This window comes from Gopherus evgoodei, chromosome 10 (genome assembly GCF_007399415.2).
Source record: "Gopherus evgoodei ecotype Sinaloan lineage chromosome 10, rGopEvg1_v1.p, whole genome shotgun sequence".
Lineage (NCBI taxonomy): Eukaryota > Metazoa > Chordata > Testudines > Testudinidae > Gopherus > Gopherus evgoodei.
This window is the reverse complement of record NC_044331.1, coordinates 31,535,322-31,555,171: the sequence shown is the minus strand read 5'-3', so window position 1 is coordinate 31,555,171 and position 19,850 is coordinate 31,535,322. Positions and strand designations below refer to the sequence as shown.

General features: G+C 39.7%; 1 protein-coding gene across 7 annotated transcripts in view; it reads left to right on the top strand.

Annotated features, from left to right (window-relative positions):
• OTUD7A (OTU deubiquitinase 7A) overlaps nt 1-19,850 on the top strand; it is a 267,788-nt gene that overhangs the window by 134,876 nt on the left and 113,062 nt on the right. For all 7 annotated transcript variants that reach the window (XM_030578509.1, XM_030578508.1, XM_030578510.1 and 4 more), the window contains one exon: nt 4,545-4,699. In XM_030578509.1, coding sequence (XP_030434369.1) covers nt 4,549-4,699 — 151 coding nt within the window. In that variant the 5' untranslated portion in view covers nt 4,545-4,548. The remainder of the gene's footprint in view (nt 1-4,544; nt 4,700-19,850) is intronic.

Genomic DNA, 19,850 nt, shown 5'->3' with positions numbered 1-19,850 from the left:
CACTGGATCTTATGTTTTCAGACCTGTTCAGATCTCTCATTGGCACGATGACATACCTCTTTAGACTAGATTTATCTAGGCCTTCTGCTTAGCTAGCAACTTGCTTTACCCATTGACCCAACAGAACCTTCAGGAGTGTGGAACCCATGTTATGCCACAAAAATATTTCTCAGCCTGAAGTGCTTTTCAGAAGATTTGAAATAATGGGAGGGGAAAACTTAGCATTAAAAATAGTGAATATTGCTAGTATACAGATGATCCATGATTTGACTCATTCTGACTGACATACAGCTAAAATTTCCAAATGTTTGAATGATCTGTCCCCCGCACTGATTAATGCTTGTATTTAACTACCCTGAATATACACATTTCTAAAAACCACAAAAAAGTTTTACTGCCAGATGAGTCATTTATGATTAAGATCTGAAATTTACTAATGCTTTGCATCATTCATCTTCAACAAGCTCTTTAAACTTGACTCTGAATGTCTGCATCCTTCTGGTGCAGGTTTATTTCATCCATTCTCCAGGTCATAAAGAAATTGTCATGGACTTTTGGTTACAATGTTCTCCTGTTTGCTCCCCTCCGCTCCTTGTGTGCCGCTGTTTTAGAAACTAATCTGTGTTTACTAGGAAAATATTGGAAGCAGCAACATTACTCCCTTCATACCTTATGTTTAAAACCGTTAAAAAAAATTCAACTGCTGTATGGAATGTATAACAAACTGTAACCCTATGGACAAATTTAGCCATAGTCTATCAAGGTAATGGGCTTTCGTGAAGTGCTTGCATTTTTCTTGTACAAGGCCCTATAAATCTTTCCATGTTTCCCTTGATTACTGGTTCTAGGTGAACTTTTATAGCCTTCCCTTGTCTAGTTGTGACCCAGATGGTTCTCTTACCTTCCTGAAATGCAGCCTGATATGACGACAATGAGTGCAATGTAAGTAAATTAAATAAAAATGTATGTGGCCTAGATTGCCAGCTCACATTTGACTTCATCTCCAACACTTACAGTTTGAATGTACCCATTTTCAAGGTCTTTTGTGCACTACATCTTTAGGAGGGACAAATCATTCCCTATGCAGCAATGCGTAGCTGGTGAAGTGATTCTTTTGTAGCATGTGTATAAATGTAGTTTTATGAAATGCTTTCGAGTCCTTTGAAGAGAGATACTAAGAAATCCAGTGATAATCCTATCCTATCGTAAGGGCTATTTTCTGAAAACCTAATTATCACCGAGGGCTTTCTTTCGAGAAATTCCTAACCTTTTGACAATGTCCAGTCGAGCAACAGCTGTTAAAATAAACTTTAGAAGAGTCTGTTTGTTTGTATATATGGATACATACACACGCATACTATAATACAGGGCATGAGGGAGAGTGTGCTAAAGTGTGGCCTAGCTAGCACAGAGGCATAAGAGCATCCAAATGCCCCTTCGCACATCAATACTGGCTACCCACATCATGGTTAGCAGTATGGGAGGGGAAGAGGACTCTGCAGAGCTGCTACTTCCCCTCTTGTGCAGGTGAGCTGGAGGGAGAGAACAGAGGAGGCACAGGGTGTAGCAGCACCAACAAGTGGGGGGAACATGCACTGCATTGGCTCCAGACCTGGCACAGTTTATTCGCTCTTTGCTGCAGTGGCATAACCAGGAGCCAACTAAAAGTCTGCTCCCAGTGCAGCACAAAAGGATATTTCCCCTTACTCTTGACTCATGGCAAAGGCATGAATGAGCCCATGAGATTAAGTGAAAAGATCAGATGAATGTGTAAAGATTAGCTTTGGCCTCTTGATGAAATGAATGACAGATGCTGAATAAAAGTAAAACTTGTAGTTTCATTTATATCCTACACCATTTAACTTGTACCATCTCCTCTCTGATCTGTTCTGATTCCTTAACAATCCTCAAAAACCCTATAAAATGAAGTTTGAATACTGACTATATGATAAATATGTCTGATTCAGCCATTCTTAAAAACAACTGCTCTAAATTTTTGTAGAGAGAGTTGTCTATGTAAATAGATTAGCTTCTACTTGTTCAGGAAATAATCAATAATAGGTATTAGATACAGTTCATCTGTTACCCAAAGGCTAGACCTGTCCTTAGGGGTATTTAGGAAAAAAAATGAATATAGGAGAGAGATTCCCCTCTGGGTTGATTTAAAAACTCTGGGGACAAATTGTCCTAAAGCTACTTCTATTTTAAGGCCACTTGGTCAACAGTGAAAATAAAATACTAAAGAAAAGCTCCTGATTGCATATAACAAGGCTATGTTGTGCCTGTCAGGAAATGCCAGAGATAGGACATACAGTGCACTTTTCTTCCCAATTATTTTTGCTTTGACGCTGTAAAGAAAAATTTGTGCATGACAGAATATGAAAAACCCTTCTGTTGTTTCCAGAGGTGGTTTTTAGTACACAATAGGCAAAGGTGTCTTCCAGAATATTTTTCTAAGTACGTTTAAAATATTTCACTTGCTTAAGATTTAATTGCACATGCTTGTATAAAAAATTCCATTATCTATACAAAAACAAGAATACATTTGCATTTCATCAGCTATGATTGTGGTTCCATTAGCTGCTACATGCTGGTTCCTAGGCCATGAGTCATTGTCACATACTGGTGTGATTGTTACTTTCTCAGCAACTGAATGGTACAAACAACCTACAGTAAGCTGCTGAACACATACTGCATCACTTTGCTATAAAACAAGTGAATCATTCTGCAAAGGAAACCTGACTTCCTACCACTTCAGGAAGATGTTAAAGTCTATTGTGAATCCCTTGATATTAAATAATTAATAGTAATTACTCTAGCTGGCCTGGAACAGTTTCTGTAAAATAGGTGGCTGATGGCTTTTAAGTAAAGCATTTTATTGATTGTGTTTTAACTAACAAGGGATTATTTTAATTTTATTAACATGATCTATAATTGCATCTGATGCAAGCAGAACGCATGGGTGAAATCCTGGTCCCACTGAAGTCAATGGTAAAATTCACATTGACTTCATTAGGCCCAACTTTCATTCTGTGTCTATGGTAGTTGTTCCTAACTTCTTAGTTTTTTTGGGTGGGGGGAGGGGAAGTCCATCACTGGAAATTCAATAGAAGAAAGAATCCATTTGCAGAGTATGCTGGGATTACTACACTACAATGGTGTCTGTAATATTTGTAGTAGTATGGTTCATTGTTTGCCTGAACATTACTTAATTCAAGGTGAAAATGAACTTGTATAACAAATGTAGTCAGCTCCATTCCAGTTAGTTTTGAGTGGGGTTGGTGTGTTGTGCAGTATTTTGCAGGATGTAAGTTTATATTTTAAATAGTTGTTACATTTGAGGGAAACCAGGGAAGTGTTCATAAAGATCAGTCATGTAACAATGGCTTTCTTAAGAAATGTACAATGTTAATTTGAAAATGGGTTCACTTCTCTTAATCATGCTGATATGGGGGGGGGAGTTGCTCCTGCAATAGTGAAAGGTGTTGCTTTGTGTGGTCCTGACAAGATTTCTATTAATAGCACGTGTCATTGATTGTGATGCTGAAAGGCATGTACAACCAATGAGAGAAACTGCCATTGTAAGTGAGTGTGGGTCCCTTCAGACTGTCAGCTCAAATGATAGAAAGGAATTGGGGAGAGTAGATACCCACCACCTTCCAGAAATATGAGCAGTAACAATCTGGAGATTGGCCTAGTAGTAGCTTTTGGTGTCATTCCATTCATTGTGGTTGTCATCATTATTGTAGTTAAAAGAGATGCACTAATGCAGATGTTTAGAAGGCTCGTTAACACAGCCTCTCACACAAAAGAGGTACAAATTGCTGCTGTTGGGGATGGTGAGCATGATTCACAGCACCGCCATGAGGAAGACAGCATTAGTTCCGAGGAAATGGGAGAAAGCACAGATTCCCTATCAAGTACATCTTCCAGGCAGGAACAAAGAAATAACCTACGTATTGGTACAGATATTGATACAATAAATAAGGGAACAAGTAATGAGTTATAATATAAATACACTTATATTAAAAGTATATAAATACAAAGGTCATGCAATATGGCCCTAATCCAGATAAGCATATGTTTAACTTGAAGCACATTAACTGAACCAATGGGACAGTTCTCATGCTTAGAGTTAAGCATGTGCCTATTTGGAGTCTTTGACATTTAACACCTACTCTTATGGAGTTTTAATTTTATAACTTCCTTGTGCACTGAAGAGTTATGCAGAAGGAATATTTTAAAAGAGCAAAGAAAAATAGAAAAGAACACTAGAAGTGTGAAAGATGAGAACTAGTTATTAAAATACTCAATCACTGGAACATATTGTGAGTACAGGCAGAGGCAGATCATAAATGCTATCAACGTGATATTTATGTAAATGTGTTTTCTTTTTTTAATCATTGTAACTTTGACCTTTTATTGTCATTTATAAAAAAAAATTAATTGGATGTTTTGTTTGGAAAAGATGTGTGATTTCCATTATTTTATAGCCTACTATGACAAATACATCTAGAACTCTGTATTTTTGCTCTCATTTATAGATGGATGTCTTGTAGCCTACCAACAAATCCTGCTACTGCTGCATGTGTGGCAGCCCTTCTACATGATCGCATGACTCTTGATATGGATGCGGTCCTGTCAGACTTTGTTCGGTCCACAGGGGCAGAACCAGGTCTGGCAAGAGACCTGCTGGAAGGTAAGCATACCCCCTAAATCTTTGGTATCTTTTCCTCCCATTCAGCACTTTCATGCTGTGACAAATAAAATGTGAAACAGTCTTTTAAAGCTTCTAGTATAGTCTGTTAAATCACTGATTCCTTAGTATCTGTGCCAACAAGCCAATACTCTTGGCAGTTTAATCACACAAGATTGCACCAGTATAGCTGTTTTCAGGAAAGGCCTTAGAAAATCTCATATTGTGATAGAAGCTACATTCTGTATTACTTATAATCTTACCTAAAAAGTGAGGCAAAAGGCTTTTATTTAGGTTCATACTCTGTCGTTTTGAGCTGCCTGCCACGCTCATTAGTCATCAAAGAAATTCTGAGAGTATGGAAGAATGGTTCCATTAGTTACTTTAAGCTTCTAATATGGAAAACCATACTGACTTTTGAGTGTGTCATGTTTGTTAATAGTAAGAAAAATGAGGATTGGTTTTGAGTGTGTCTTTTAATCTGGGCTGGTTGTAGGTGCTGCCAAGTGTGAACGGTTACAGATGTTTTGATGTTATGTATATAAAATGCCCACATGCCAAGGGCAAATATTTTTGGTTTTCCTCGTATAGCCAAAGTTCAACATATACTGAGCACCTACTATGTGTTTTTAAAATGTGCTGGTGAATATTTTCCTGTTCACAATAGCAGATCAGTGTAATAGTAGCTGGGCTTGAATAGTATTAGTTTAGTGTTATGTATTGTAATGTATCTTCTTTACTCCAGGTTTATTACTCCAAGTAATAATGAATAACACTGTAGTAACTCTGACGTGTATACGATGTGGAGTGCAGTTTTACAATATGTCATACTTGTTTTGTTTCCAGAGACATCTGTGTTACATAAAAATAAGTCCTTAGAACGTGTAATTGTGAACGTTCTCCTTTACGCTCACTAAATGTAACAAAATCTTTGTTTTGTCTGACTGATTTGATCAACTTGTCATTCTGGGCTGAAGTCCATCATTATCTTCATGACATGGCAGTTCACCCAGGTTCACTTAGGGAGTGAAAGAACTGGGCCCCATCTTAATGGGGCTACTCATGGAGTAAAGTACTACTCACTGTGAGTCAGGGTGCAGAACTATGCCCTGCATGAGGACTTGAAAGTTCTTTAATAAATTCAGTACTAAGAGCCCTGTCCAGTGGTAATGTTATGAGGCTCTCTGGGTGCCTGCCAGGATGACTTGTTCAAAGACAGGGCTGACTAGGTAACATAGGGAATTAAAAAGCAAAAACAGCTGAGCTGCTTGTGTGTATGGATATCACATGTGTTTGCCAGGGGCCAACAGGCAGCAGGACTTAGTGAATCCATATTCCTTGAGGTAGAAGAAAAGTTTAAGGATTTTTTGTTCTTTTAAACATACATGGGGTTACTTTCCCCTACCCCCAAAACCCTGTGTGGGCTGACAGAGGAGACTCCTCGAGTCCCTCCCACTCCACATTCTTGTGTAGGTGGGGAGTCTGTCAATCAGCAGAGTGGTAGAGGGCAGGTTATCTTTTCTTTCCTTTGCATCCTGGTCGTCTCCTTCAGAGAAAGTGTATCTCCTCAGCTGAGTTTTAGCTGGAGCTGTCATTCAGTGAGAGGGTTTACAGCCAAATATCGCTTTACAAATTCTTCATGTTATAAATGCTGTATCTGTATAAGGAGGCCTCTGAAATCTATTAGTGGACAAACTTATTTGCATCTTAGGGCTCCCTTAAAAGGGATATGATCACCCCTTTCTTAGCAAAAGGCAGGTAGTTTTATTTACTGTGGGTGCATAGTGTTGTCTAGAAGTTGGAGTACATGCCTGGGAGAGGCAGGATCCTGGATGATTTTATGCTATCTCTGCCTTGTTTTCTTCACTTGTGGAAAGGATACTTACCTACAAAACTAATGTTTGCAATGTGCTTTGCAAACTTTGATCAAAGGCTCTATAGAAGTAATGTTATTGGTAGAGTTGGTGATTTATCACCATTGCAGTAGGTGAATAAGTCTACACTGAAAAGACTAACAAAGATGTGGGCAACAAGGAGTTTAATTATTCTTAACAGTCTAATTCCTAGTGTTTAACTTCATTAGACACATACTCCAAATTCTGAGTACAGTACAGACCTGTTTACGCACGGATGTTGGGAATCAAGGCATCACGACCGTGTGTTAACGGACCGTGGGTTAAGAGGGCCATGCTGAAAATCTTAAGATATCTATATATACATGTATAATTATCTAGGATTACATATATTCACAGCATCCCAAATACTGCAGGCCTGTCTGTTAATGGCGCTTTGCAAGAATATTAATTCAAATGTGTAATCTAATAAAAACATTATTACTTCAGTACACGGGTGAAAGTAACTTAGGACACTTACCGGTACGGGGCGGGGAGGGCTCTGGCCCCCGGAAGGGGTGGGGCCTTAGGCAGAAGGGGCGGGGCTAGGGGTCAGTACCCCCCAGCCAGCCCTTCCAGGCTGCCTGGTCCACTGTGCCTGGGGTTCCTCTGGCGATTTAAAGGGCCTATGGCTCTGGACACCAATGCTGTGGCAGCAGCATCCGGAGCCAGGAACCCTTTTAAATCGCTGGCCCTGGGGCAGCTGCTCCTTTTGCCCTCCCTACCCATCAGCGGCCGAGGGGGCAAAAGGGGCAGGGACCTTAAAGCGCTGCAGGGTCCTTTGCCTCAGCAGCGCTTTAACGTTGCTGCGCCCCTCCCCCTGCTTTAATGTCCCTGCCCTTTTTGCCTCCCCTATCCCTACTGGCAGGGCCGCCAATTGGGGGGGGGAGTGAGGGGTGGGAGAGGACGGGGCAGCAACGTTAAAGCACTGCTGAGGCAAAGGACCATCCTTAAAGCACTGCCCCTTTTCCCCCCCCACCAGTTGGCGGTAAAGACATACAACACGTTTCTGTTCTGCTCTTCCTGTCAATTTCTATGTGAGCGAGTTAGTGAGCAAATCTGTAGTACTACATAGCAAGTTCCTATACCACGTGTTAACAACTCGCGGTGTTAAATAGGTAGCACTGGGAGGCATGGCGCTACCGCATGTTAAGCGGATTCGCATGTAAATAGATCTGTATTTCCTCTCACACAGGAATTTTCTCAAGCTTATGAAGGTAAAAAGAAAATCTGGGGTGTTAAGATGTTCTCATAAGGACTTTTCAACACTCAGGATATGGTAGTAGCTTGCCGTAACACCTGTTAGCATTGCCCAGGTTCTTATGCCAGGGTAGTAGTTTTACTTACCAGTTCCTTATCCACTTTTCTGTTCTCATATCACTCCCCATTTTCTCTATTTTAACTAGTAATTTCCCATGTGAAACTGTATCAAATGCCTTACTGAAATCCAGGTAGATTAGACCTACTGCATTTCCTTCATCTAAAAAAACCAGTTATCTTCTCAAAGAAAGAAATCAGGTTGGTATCATCAAAGACACACAGAATAGCCATGAGTTCCCTTAGGTTCCATCTCATCTCACTGCCTTCCAATTTAGGGATGCTCAGTTTTGTCCCATACTATGGTAGCTAGATTCCTGAGGGAGCTTGTCAGTCAAACAATCTGACACCTTCTTTGGACTTAAATATTGTTCTAATGGCATTGAGTACAGTCTTTAGAAGTTCATAAAGCCTTGTCATCCTGAATAGATAGGTTTAGGCCCTTTAAGATATTCCCTAGATTACATGCAACTTTCATACAGAGGGTCAAAGCTTAATATGTTTTGACCCAGAGAATTTCTAATTGGATTATTAGGTATAGCAGACTATATGCTATGAATTAGCTAAAATAGACTCACCAGAAAGAGTCACAGACCACTCCACTAGAGCTCGGACAACCTCGAGTGTTTCTTTGAGGAATGTGCCCATAGTAGAGAGATGTTGGGCAGGTACATGGAGTTCTGTGCAAGCCTTTACACTGCATTACTTCACTGTAGAAGCATCATAATCCAATGCTCATTTTGGCAGGGTTATTTTACAGTCATTATTTAGTTGGACTCCTAGCATCCACCTCCATCACTGCTTGTGAGTCACCATCAGCGGAATGTATATGGCAAACACTCAAAGAACTTACTTACCTTTCAGTAACTATGGTTGTTCAGATTTTGTCCATATTCCACAACCTTCCCTACTTCTCCCCTATTGTGGAGTCCCATCATATCCAAATTCTGTATTGATGAAGGAATTGCGAGATGATTGGGGTCATCCCGCTCTTTGTGGAGGCATGAGGACACTCAGGGCACAGGAACAGCCCCAACGATCACCACTGGGTTAAAGAATCCAAACTCAGATACACAGAGTACATGTGCACCATCAGTGGAATGTATATATGGACAACACATCTAAAGAACCACAATTGCTGTAAGGTAAATAACTGTTTTTATTTTGAAAGTAACAAGTAGTAGTCATTGGTCTAGACGCCAAACTAGATCAGATATGCAGGCACATTTTCACACTTCCCCGTAACATTATAAAAGAAATGTGACTAAATCATTAGCAGATACTTAGAGAGCACTATACATCTATATCAATATGATTTTGTTCTGTCCTTTATAGCAGTCCATTTGAAATCAAATTGCATTCCACATTGACAGAAATATTGATGATCAAATATATGAAGGTGTATTTTCACCAGAAAAAAATGTTCTCAATTCTAGGAGAGTTAATTTCCTGACGAGGATAGGGAGACCAGACAGCAAGTGTGAAAAATCGGGATGGGAGTGAGAGGTAATAGGAGCCTATATAAGAGAGAGACCCAAAAATCAGGACTGCCCCAAAAAAATCGGGACATCTGGTCACCCTCGAGGAGGAGCCTCTGACTTGAGCTGATTTAAGTTTTGTCTTAGAAACCTGTAAGGCATACTCACGGTCCCAAAAACAGACCATATGTAGGTTTTGTAGCGTCCTTATTAACACCAGTGGTATTGCTTTGACAAATGTATGTGCTGCTTCGAGCAATTACTGTCTCCTGCTCCTACCGTCTCCTGCTCCTACCCACCTGAAATGTTAATAGATTTGCCATGCAATTTCCAAATTGTATGTTTTTCACTTCTACTGCTCAGTGGATCATTCAAAGTGAAAAACTTACGCAATTAACTTACCTCTCCTCACAGACTTTGTGAGGGCAGATGGCAGATTTCTCTCCTTTATAATCTAAACTTAGTCCACAAATATATTAATCATGATTAATCGCATTATTAAAAAAATAATCACGATTAAAAACATTAATCATAGTTAATTGCGCTATTAAAGAATAATAGAATGTCATTTATTTAAATATTTTGATGTTTTCTACATTTTCAAATATTGATTTCAGTTATAACACAGAATACATGTACAATGCTCACTTTATATTTATTTTGAATTCCAAATATTTGCACTGTAAAAAAACAAAAGAAATAGTATTTTTCAATTCACTTAATACACTTACTGTGCTTCAATTTCTTTATCATGAAAATTGAACATACAAATGTAGAATAATGTACAAAAAATAACTGCATTAAAAAATAAATGGAAAACTTTTGAGCCTACAAGTCCACTCAGACTTATTTCTCATTCAGCCAGTCGCTCAGACAAACAAGTTTGTTTACATTTGCAGGAGATAGTGCTGCCCACTTCTTGTTCACAATGTCACCTGAAAGTGAGAACAGATGTTCTCATGGCACTGTTGTAATTGGCATCACAAGATATTTACATGCCAGATGCGCTAAAGATTCATATGTTCCTTCATGCTTCAACCACCATTCCAGAGGACATGTAACCATGTTGATGACAGGTTCTGCTCGATAACGTTCCAAAGCAATGTAGATTGATGCATATTTATTTTCATCATCTGAGTCAGATGCCACTAGCAGAAAGTTGATTTTCTTTTTTAGTGGTTTGGGTTCTGTAGTTTCTGCATCGGAGTGTTGCTCTTTTAAGACTTCTAAAAGCATGCTCCACACCTCATCCCTCTCAGATTTTGGAAAGCGCTTCAGTTTCTTAAACCTTGGGTCGAGTGCTGTAACTATCTTTAGAAATCTCACATTGGTACCTTCTTTGTGTTTTGTCAAATCTGCAGTGTAAGTGTTCTTAAAATGAAGATGTGCTGAGTCGCCATCCGAGACTGCTGTAACATGAAATATGTGGCCGAGTAGGTAAAATTGAGACATACATTTCTCCCCCAAGGAATTCAGTCACAAATTTAATTAACACATTTTTTTAATGAGCATCATCAGCCTGAAAGCATTTCCTGTGGAGTGGTGTCCGAAACATGAAGGGGCATACGAATGTTTAACATATCTAGCACATAAATACCTTGCAATGCTGGCTACAAAAGTTTCATGCAAGTGCCTATTCTCACTTTCTGGTGACATTGTAAATAAGAAGTGGGCAGCATTATGTCCCGTAAATGTAAACAAACTTGTTGTCTTACTGATTGACTGACTGAACAAGAAGTAGGACTGAGTGGACTTGCAGGCGCTAAAGTTTTGCATTGTTTTGTTTTTGAGTGCTGTTATGTAACACAAATGTAGGGTTTTTTTAAGTTGCACTTTCACAATAAAGAGATTGCACTACAGTACTTGTATGAGGTGAATTGAAAAATACTGTTTCTTTTATCATTTTTACATTATACATATTTGTAATAAAAAATAGTAATATAAAGTGACCAGTGTTCACTTTGTATTCTGTGTTGAAATCAATATATTTGAAAATGTAGAAAAACATCCAAATACATTTAATAAATTTCAATTGGTATTCTACTGTTTAACAATGTGATTAAAACAGTGATTAATCATGATTAACTCAAAAAAATTAATTGCGAGTTAACTGCAGTTAATCGACAGCCCTAATTTATTGATTTATTGACACTTGATTTCCTAGAGTATTTAACTGAGCAATATTCTGTTACACTCACAGATTTAATGACTGAACTTTTAAAAAATCCGGTTATAAAAGCACAGTAACAGTGCACGTAATCTTCCAGTTGCTCCTAATCTATGGCTAGGCTGTAAGATGGAGGGGGGTGGGTTTTTTTGTTCATGTATAGAAATCTAGCTCTCATTGAACTAATGCGAGTATAAATAGCAGTGTAGCCAGCATAGCATGGGTAGTGACAATGGAGACATGGCTGAGCTGTGCCAAGTACAAACGTTCCTGAAACCACTGGATTTCATTTACCCAAAAAGAAAGATGAGCCTGGCAGCTACCAACCTGGGAATCTAACTCCTATCCCTAGGTTAGGTACCTATTACAACAAATATTAAGAGAAAAATAAATTGCCATACTGGGCAACTGTCTTTCTGCCCCATGGGCTTTTATGCCTGATACAGTACCAGGCAGTACTACAGATTTGTACTGTGTGTGATCAGCCTTCTTATTCAGTGTATGGGACACCATTCAGAGAGTTAACATTCTCAGTATGTAGATGACACACTCTCTCTGTTATCCAGCTGGAGACAGGGATCCTAGTATCTCTCCCAGGATGAGATATGGTGCTGCATCTCTTGAGGCCACTCACAGAAGTCTCAGCAAAGTGGAGGAGAGGGGTGGGTATTTGATTCAAAATACAACGTCACGTCTGTTGGCTGAAACTAAAGGAGCATGATGGACCTTCCTTATGCTGTCTGCCATACATTTTAAAATGCTATTTGTGTCTTTTAAAGTCTATTTTCCCCCTGTTCCTTGTAGCATATACTCTTTACCACAGCTCACACCCTGGGATTTTCCGCACATGATTGTTAAAATTCTGAGGGTAAGTCAAAATTTCTAGGCTCAATTTTGCTAATATGTTACTGCCATCATACCACCTGGTGGAGTTATCCTGACAGATTCCATATGTTGGGTAGCCTCCATGCAGGTTATTTGTTAGATTAGACCTTTGAGAATCAGCAGCATACAGGTGCTGTTGCTGATTCAGTAAGTGACTCTCCTCCCTATGGCCTGGTACTGAACTAGTTCCCCACCTACAAAAAGCCCCTGGCTATTTTCTGTTCTATCTCTAGGTTTAAGATTAGATTAGAAGTGATTCATTATCCCTGTTTCCTCTTCGGTATAAGGTAGGCTTTGCTATCTTGCACCATAGTCTCACTCTTCCTATTTTTAACCTTGTATCATTTAACTTCAATAATGCAATAATTAAAACTGCTAATTAAATCTGCTTTGTTAGCAATTATGACAATGAAAGGACCCGGTGCGGGGGGGGGGAAACTAGTTTAAAGTTTTATTTTGATTTTCTGTCTTCAGCATCCTTGCAGTCAAACACCTATTTACATTTTGTTTTTGCAATTAGCACCCTGATTAGCTCAATGAACTTAAATAAGCATGTGATTACAAACCCAGACTCTGACTTGAACCATTTGTTGTACGTAATAATTAATGAAAGCACAAAATGGTCAACTCTCATATTCATGGTAAGTTGTCATGTGTAACTGTAAATGTTATAAAGTTACATGCCATCCTCCAGTGGTGCCAATTAAGATATTTCTTGGTTGGATGGAGGAGGAATTCTGGTCCCCACCCCTCCAGCAGGGGCCTTCCGTTCTCCCTCAGCAATGGAGTCGTCCCTCTCTCTTACCCACACAGCATATGAGCTGGTGTCACCAGGAGCTGCGTTCTCTGCAGACTGCCCTGCACTCTGCTGTACAGGAACAGACTTCAGGTCACAGCACCACTCACTGAAATGTGGTCAGTGATGGATGGTTGGGTCAAATTTTAGTGGCATTGCAACAGTGCATCCAAAGTGATGCTCCATATCACTCCAGCAGCAACCATGCTAATTTAGTATGGGATTACTACATTGTGACTATAATTGTATCCGTGTTTCCTCCTTATGGTGCAATAAGAGCACCACTTTAGGTTCTCTGCTCCTTAATTATCACCTCCCTTGGGTGGAGACCCATGTCTCTTTCCCTTCTGACTAGGGTAATTCCAGGCTGCACAGTTCCCTGCCTATGCTGTGAATTTCCCGGCAACACAGACTGCCTCAGTAGGTCTATTTTGCCTTCCTTTCTCAAAGGCTCTAAACAGCGTAGTTGTCACATTTGAGTTACCACATAGTTCTTTCTAAGCAATCAAGTTTCTTCTTAAGGTACAAGCACTACAGATAAAACATTAAAAATAATAAAAGAACCTATATGCATGATGATAAGCTTACCAGAGGTCAGCAATTCAACCAGTGCTCAGTGAACCGTCCCTCAAATGCCACACAGCGGTTTTCATGGTTACAAATTCATAACTCTTATTGAGCATCTATCTTCAAGAATTTTCTTAATCTGCAACTTTAAACTACTGTGTTTTTTAATGTTCCTTGCTTTTTAACTTCCTAACAACTGCATGTCCCTTTTGGGATGGGGCAATTTCTGTCATTGCATGAGGTAGCTGAGACTGTAAGAAAAGCCCCCATGCAAGTGATCATGAAAAATGAACACAAATTATGTCTTCTTTTTAGTTTGTGCGTCCAGCAAACCAGTGTCTCCCATTCAGGATTTTACCCACCTCTGCAGTGATAGAAGCAGGTGTCCATCCCCCCCGTTACCCCTCCACCCCAAATATGCCTGCATGCTTGAGCAATAACTGAGTGAGCTATTTCTGTACTGAATTCTCCAGCTGATCTGTATCCACATCCAAATCTGCAGTCCTTTCACTCTGTCCTGGCAGTGTCTTAGGCTTAAAATACTACACTCTTATTTTCATTTTGATAGCTTGTTCTTCCAGTTACCTTTTCTTCTGTGTTTTTATCTTAGAGGGTTTTCTCCCTCCTCTGCAATCAATAGAACCCCTGCCTGAATGCTGCATCAGACCACCCAGGGTGCTTTCATCATTGTTTGCAGTGGAAATCCAAAGAGCAGTTTGCTTCCAACCCTGCCAAAATGCTTGGTCAGCAGTGGAACTTTAATAAAGAGGAAGCAGGGGACCTTTTACGGACAGTTCTGTGGGCTCTGCTCCATCCAAGACACTTTCAAATATTCCCTTTAAGTGTATGGGGCTCCGGGGACCAATAGCACTTTCCATCTTTACATGTCATCTTGTTTTATCTATTTGTGGGGTAAAGGGAAAAAACATCACAAAGCAAGATCTTTGGGTGAAAAACAGTGTGTCAGCTTTCAGGAGTTCAGTGAACATCTACCACGCCTTGCTGTCCAAGAATCCTGGTATCCTGGAGAAAGTCTCAAAAACATCAGTTTCTTGGAACCTAGCTCAATGGTCAAAGCAATTATCTTTTTCGCATTCATGATTAAAAGACAAAGAAGCAACAGGACAATGATGGTATTCCTAAGCAAATAAGGCATCCAAACCTATTTCTTGCCTGTACCAAAAAATAATTCAGATCCTAAATTGGAAAGTCTGATCACCTGCTATTTCAGCAAATTACCGAGAGTGAATGTGACAGCTGGCTGGCTCTACAACTAGCATCTGACTCCAGCGGAATGAAAACTGGATTCAACATTATTCATTGTGTTGGTTCAGGAATCACGTATACTGAGAGTGGGCCACTTTCTATCAATGGAAAAATACCCAGGAGACTGACAGGATAAAGTCATCTCTCTTCCCCCAAAAATCTAAATTATTTAATCAACAGGCCTCAACATAGGGCTTCCCTACCTCCACACTATCCCGTGGAAGCAGCCTACCAAATAATTCCCAACAAGACAAGGGACTCATTGGCTATTGGGATAGTTGAAGTATCTGAAAGCATAATGTGTCCCTCTATATCTTTTTCTAACATTTAACAATATTATTTTAAATTACAGTCATATCTGGAAAGGAATTTTGAACTGTGGGAGCCCCTCTAGCTAATTTTCCTTTTCTCTATAAACATCCAAAATGTGTTCCTCCAGTCAGTTCCTCTATTTCATTTACATTTCTCCATATCATTATCCTTTCTTTGTTCAGGAATTTACTAACCCCAAGGAAACTGAGTATATTGCCTTCTTAGAAAGATAATCAAAAGATGCCTAATTAGGGGACAACTCAGGCAAATTGTTCATTCTGTATTATGGCAACAGAGCTTTTCATGTGAAAAGCATTAAAAAATCCCTATGCTTTCTTGTGAGTCAGCCTTTCAAAGAAGCTAAAACCAGGCAAGACTCCCCCAGCACATCCTACATAATATACTGTATCATTTCTTTGTGGCCAGAGAGGAACTATGTATTGAATGAAGAACCTCTTGTGATGGTGCATTTTACTGTATAATTCTACAAACCATTGTTTGCACTCCGCACTATTCATACTCATTTTTCTCACTCTGTTTATTGTGAGTCTCTTGATTGTTGGAGATAATACATGGATACCTATTTCTTGTAAATTTTTCTCATAACCTGACATTTGCTATTCCGAAGGGCTCAGCTCTTAAGTATACATTGTCTTATATATAGATATAATTTTCAATGACATAAGTTTAATAGCCAATGTCTTCTGCCGTGGGAGAGAAGGAACATCCACTGGAGAATTTGCCATGTATGCACAGCCTCGTTATAATAGCAGAATCACTTTATAAAAAAGACTTAAATCCAATCCAGTGGATGAGGGGAAAATCGTAAGATTTGGTAAACGCACAAAGATGCTGAATTGACAGGTACGTGTTAAAAATGGGCATTGAACAATGTTAGGCATTTAATTCCCACTTCCAGTCAAAAGAGAAATGAGCAATCTAAAACATTAGTCATAACTCTCCAATGAAAAAGTAATACTCCCTTCCCCCATAGCATGATTTTTAGTTGATGAAAGTAGCTTACAACATTTGCATGATTCTATAGTATGAATATGCACTGTCAACATTCTGTATTTACAGAAGTGCTCTTAAATCTTTGACAATAATTGTAAATAAACACTTAAGGATGCCCAGAAGTTTCAGCTTGAATGACACCTGCTGAAGTGAAATGCATCATTACTTGTAGATGTATGTTCATACATTATCACCAGTGTAACAAACAATGGCACTCTTCTACGTGTCAATAAACGAGTTTCTCTGTGGCTCCATTTTAGCTGTTATGTAGATGATTTTTCTGTTTTTCAGAACCTTTCAAATCCAACTATTCTTTGCTGCTATTTCTTTTACTTGCTCTAATTTACTTGAATTGGCTCATTATAAATCGTCAAAGTCAAATTGAACTTTGTGAGATTTTTAGCACTTCATTTTCCACTAACTCATTGCTTCCACGTAGCTGATTAGAAGTTTAGGACCTGCAAGTACCATTGCTGCTGCTTTATTTTCCAAATAGTAAGAGAATGGGCTCTCAGGGGGCTGGCAAATTCATAAGGGTTTAGGTTTGAGGGAACATAGGCTAACAGGAGCCTATAGATCTCAGACAGCCAGACACATAAGATCTGTTGTTCTCCTATGCTGTTCAGAATTAGTTTTTACATGGCACTCGTGTCCTATGTTCTAACAACATTTTCACAAGCTCTGTTTTATGCTATCAATTCTACAGTTGCTTATCGGGCAGATTTGTAGTTTTACCTCCATTGGATTCCACTGCTCTAATAAGCATAGTATGCAGTGTGATTGTAATCGTGTCTGTGCCAGGGCATTAGAGAGACAACATGGGTGAGGTTAAAATCAGCTTTACATATGAGGTTATAAAAATTAGACTGCAGGCACTTCAGTCAAGTCTTCATATGTGTCTGTAAAATAATTGGCACAATGGCACCCTGATCCTGACTGAGGCCTTTGAGCCTTTTCCTAATAATAATCGTATCTTTTATTGGAGTAACTTCTGTTGATGAGACAGACAAGCTTTCAAGCCACACAGAGCCTCTTCTTGAAAACTTGTGTCTCTCACCAACAGAAGTTGCTCCAATAAAAGATATTACCTCATCCATCTTGTCTGTCTAATAAACATTTATTATTGTACTCCTCCTTCTTTAATATTTTGGTGATTTCTAGTCACGAGTTTCAAGTTGATCTGGATCTGACAAAAATATTTGCTAACACTAAAATGAATCATCAGTTATCCCTACATTATTGCTGCTATCATTATTATTATTATTAGGACATAGCTCAAAGGCCGCAGTCAGGATCAGGGCCCCATTGTGCCAGTTATTTTAGGGGTTCATAAGAAGACATAGTCCTTGTCTGAAGTGCTTACAGTCTTAATTTTTATGTAAAGGTGAAGTGCAAAGGACAAACAAAAATTGGGGTTTTACCCTGGGATGGGGTGGACTAGCCTTAAAGGCCCCCTGCTGGAGGCCTCAGGGCTCTGCCACATCCAGCCCAGGAAAGTGAAGAGGTCCTCCAAGCAGGCTAGAGTGGCTGCAGGGGAAGCAGTCAATAAGGGCCCAGAAGGGCCATATAAAAGTAGCTGCAGCACAAAGCAGTGGTTGGTTGCTGCTTGGAGCTGGAGAAGAAAGCATTGCGGTCCTGGGTGGGAAAAGTAGCAGGACTACAGACAGCTAAGTCAGCTGGCAGGGACCAGGGGAGTGAGAGGCTCCTGGCTAGCTACTAGGACTGAGCCAAGGACAGTTTGCTAGCAGGACCGGAGGAGCAATGAAGGAGTTCCTGGCAGTCTTCAGGGACTGAGTAGGTACTGAGCCCAGGGAGGGCCACAGGAAGATGGTGTCTCCAAAGGAAATCCTGGGGATTCCACCCCTACCAGGGTTGGACTGATTTAAAGACCGCAGACACACCCAACCAGAGGGGCACTTATGAGAGGTGGGTGCCAACCCCATTACATACCCTTTTGCATAATGTCTCAAAAGGTTGGCAGCCTCTTTAATTAAAAAAAAAAAAAAAAAAAGAGGGGGGCGGGGGAGTTGCTGAAAAATCAGTATTGTCTAGTCATATCTGCTTGTCTGGGTTAATTGGAATCATACACATGTAGATTGTGAGCTGTCTCTTTCGTTAATTAAAGAGTCCAGTATGTTGAATCTTTAATAAAGACTCTTTTTTTCTCAAGGGTGTTTATGTCCCTGAGTTATAAGTAGGACAAAAACAAACAATTATAGTTTTAAACAGTCAGAATAAAAATCACTTTGTCTTCATCAGATTTCACTTGTATGATATTTCTGATGTCACAATAGAGCAATTCTCCAGACATCTGTAGGATCTTTTGGGAATAACAAGATGGACCTGACCTGATTTCTAAACAACCAAGGGAATTAAAAACAACCAACGGAGAGTAAATATAAAAATAAATTTTAAGACCTCCTTTATACAACATTCAGCTCACCTTTTAAAACTACAATTTCCATCCTGGTGCCAAAAAAAGAATACACCTGCTATGAAAGGGGTACTATTTATACAGAGAATAATAAATACAAAAACATGGAAATGCTTCAGGCTTAAGGAGGAGGCAAATACTTAATTGACCGCAGCAGTTGGCAGCCTCTGAAGGAAGCTACTGTTTTTTTTTCCTTTGGTGGAAAAAGATAGAGCCTGGATACTGCAAAGTGCTGGCTTCAAAGGATGTTGAACAACTTGCAGGAGTCACTCAGCACTTTGCAATATTGAGCCTTACGCCCAATCCCTCCCTAAGCCTTACTTAGCTTCTGAGGGATGAGCAGGAAGAACTACCTTTGCTTATAGTCACAATAAAAAGATAGTATCAGAGAGGTAGCCATGTTAGTCTGGATCTGTGAAAGCAGCAAAGAGTCCTGTGGCACCTTATAGACTAACAAACATATTGGAGCATGAGCTTTTGTGGGTGATGCATCCGACGAAGTGGGTATTCACCCACGAAAGCTCATGCTCCAATACGTCTGTAAGTCTATAAGGTGCCACAGGACTCTTTGCTGCTAATAAAAATATAGCTCAGCATAAAATTATAAATATTAAATTAGAAGTTAAATATGAATGAGAGAGATCAAGTCATGCATGCCGTAGATTAAAGGGACAGCTCATTTATGTTTGACATCTTGGCAAAGTAGTTTTAAAAGCAGTGCATGGCTAGTGAACTTGTGTATCCCTGCCAAGTTCAGGATCAGGATTAGTGTACGTACTGTGTTCGTGTCAGCTGGAGGAATCAATGCAGTCTTCCTGCACCCAGCTCTTCTGAAAGACTTCCTAAATTTCATCTTCATGAACCAGTGCTTGTTCTACAAGGGCCTGATCCAAAGCCCACTCAAGTTGGTGGAATGACTCCCCTTGACTTCAGTGGGCTTTGGATCAGGACCCTCAATGCCTGGATCGATAGATCTGTGTGAAGAATGGATCCTTCCCATTTTTCTCTCATTCTCCATTCAATGTT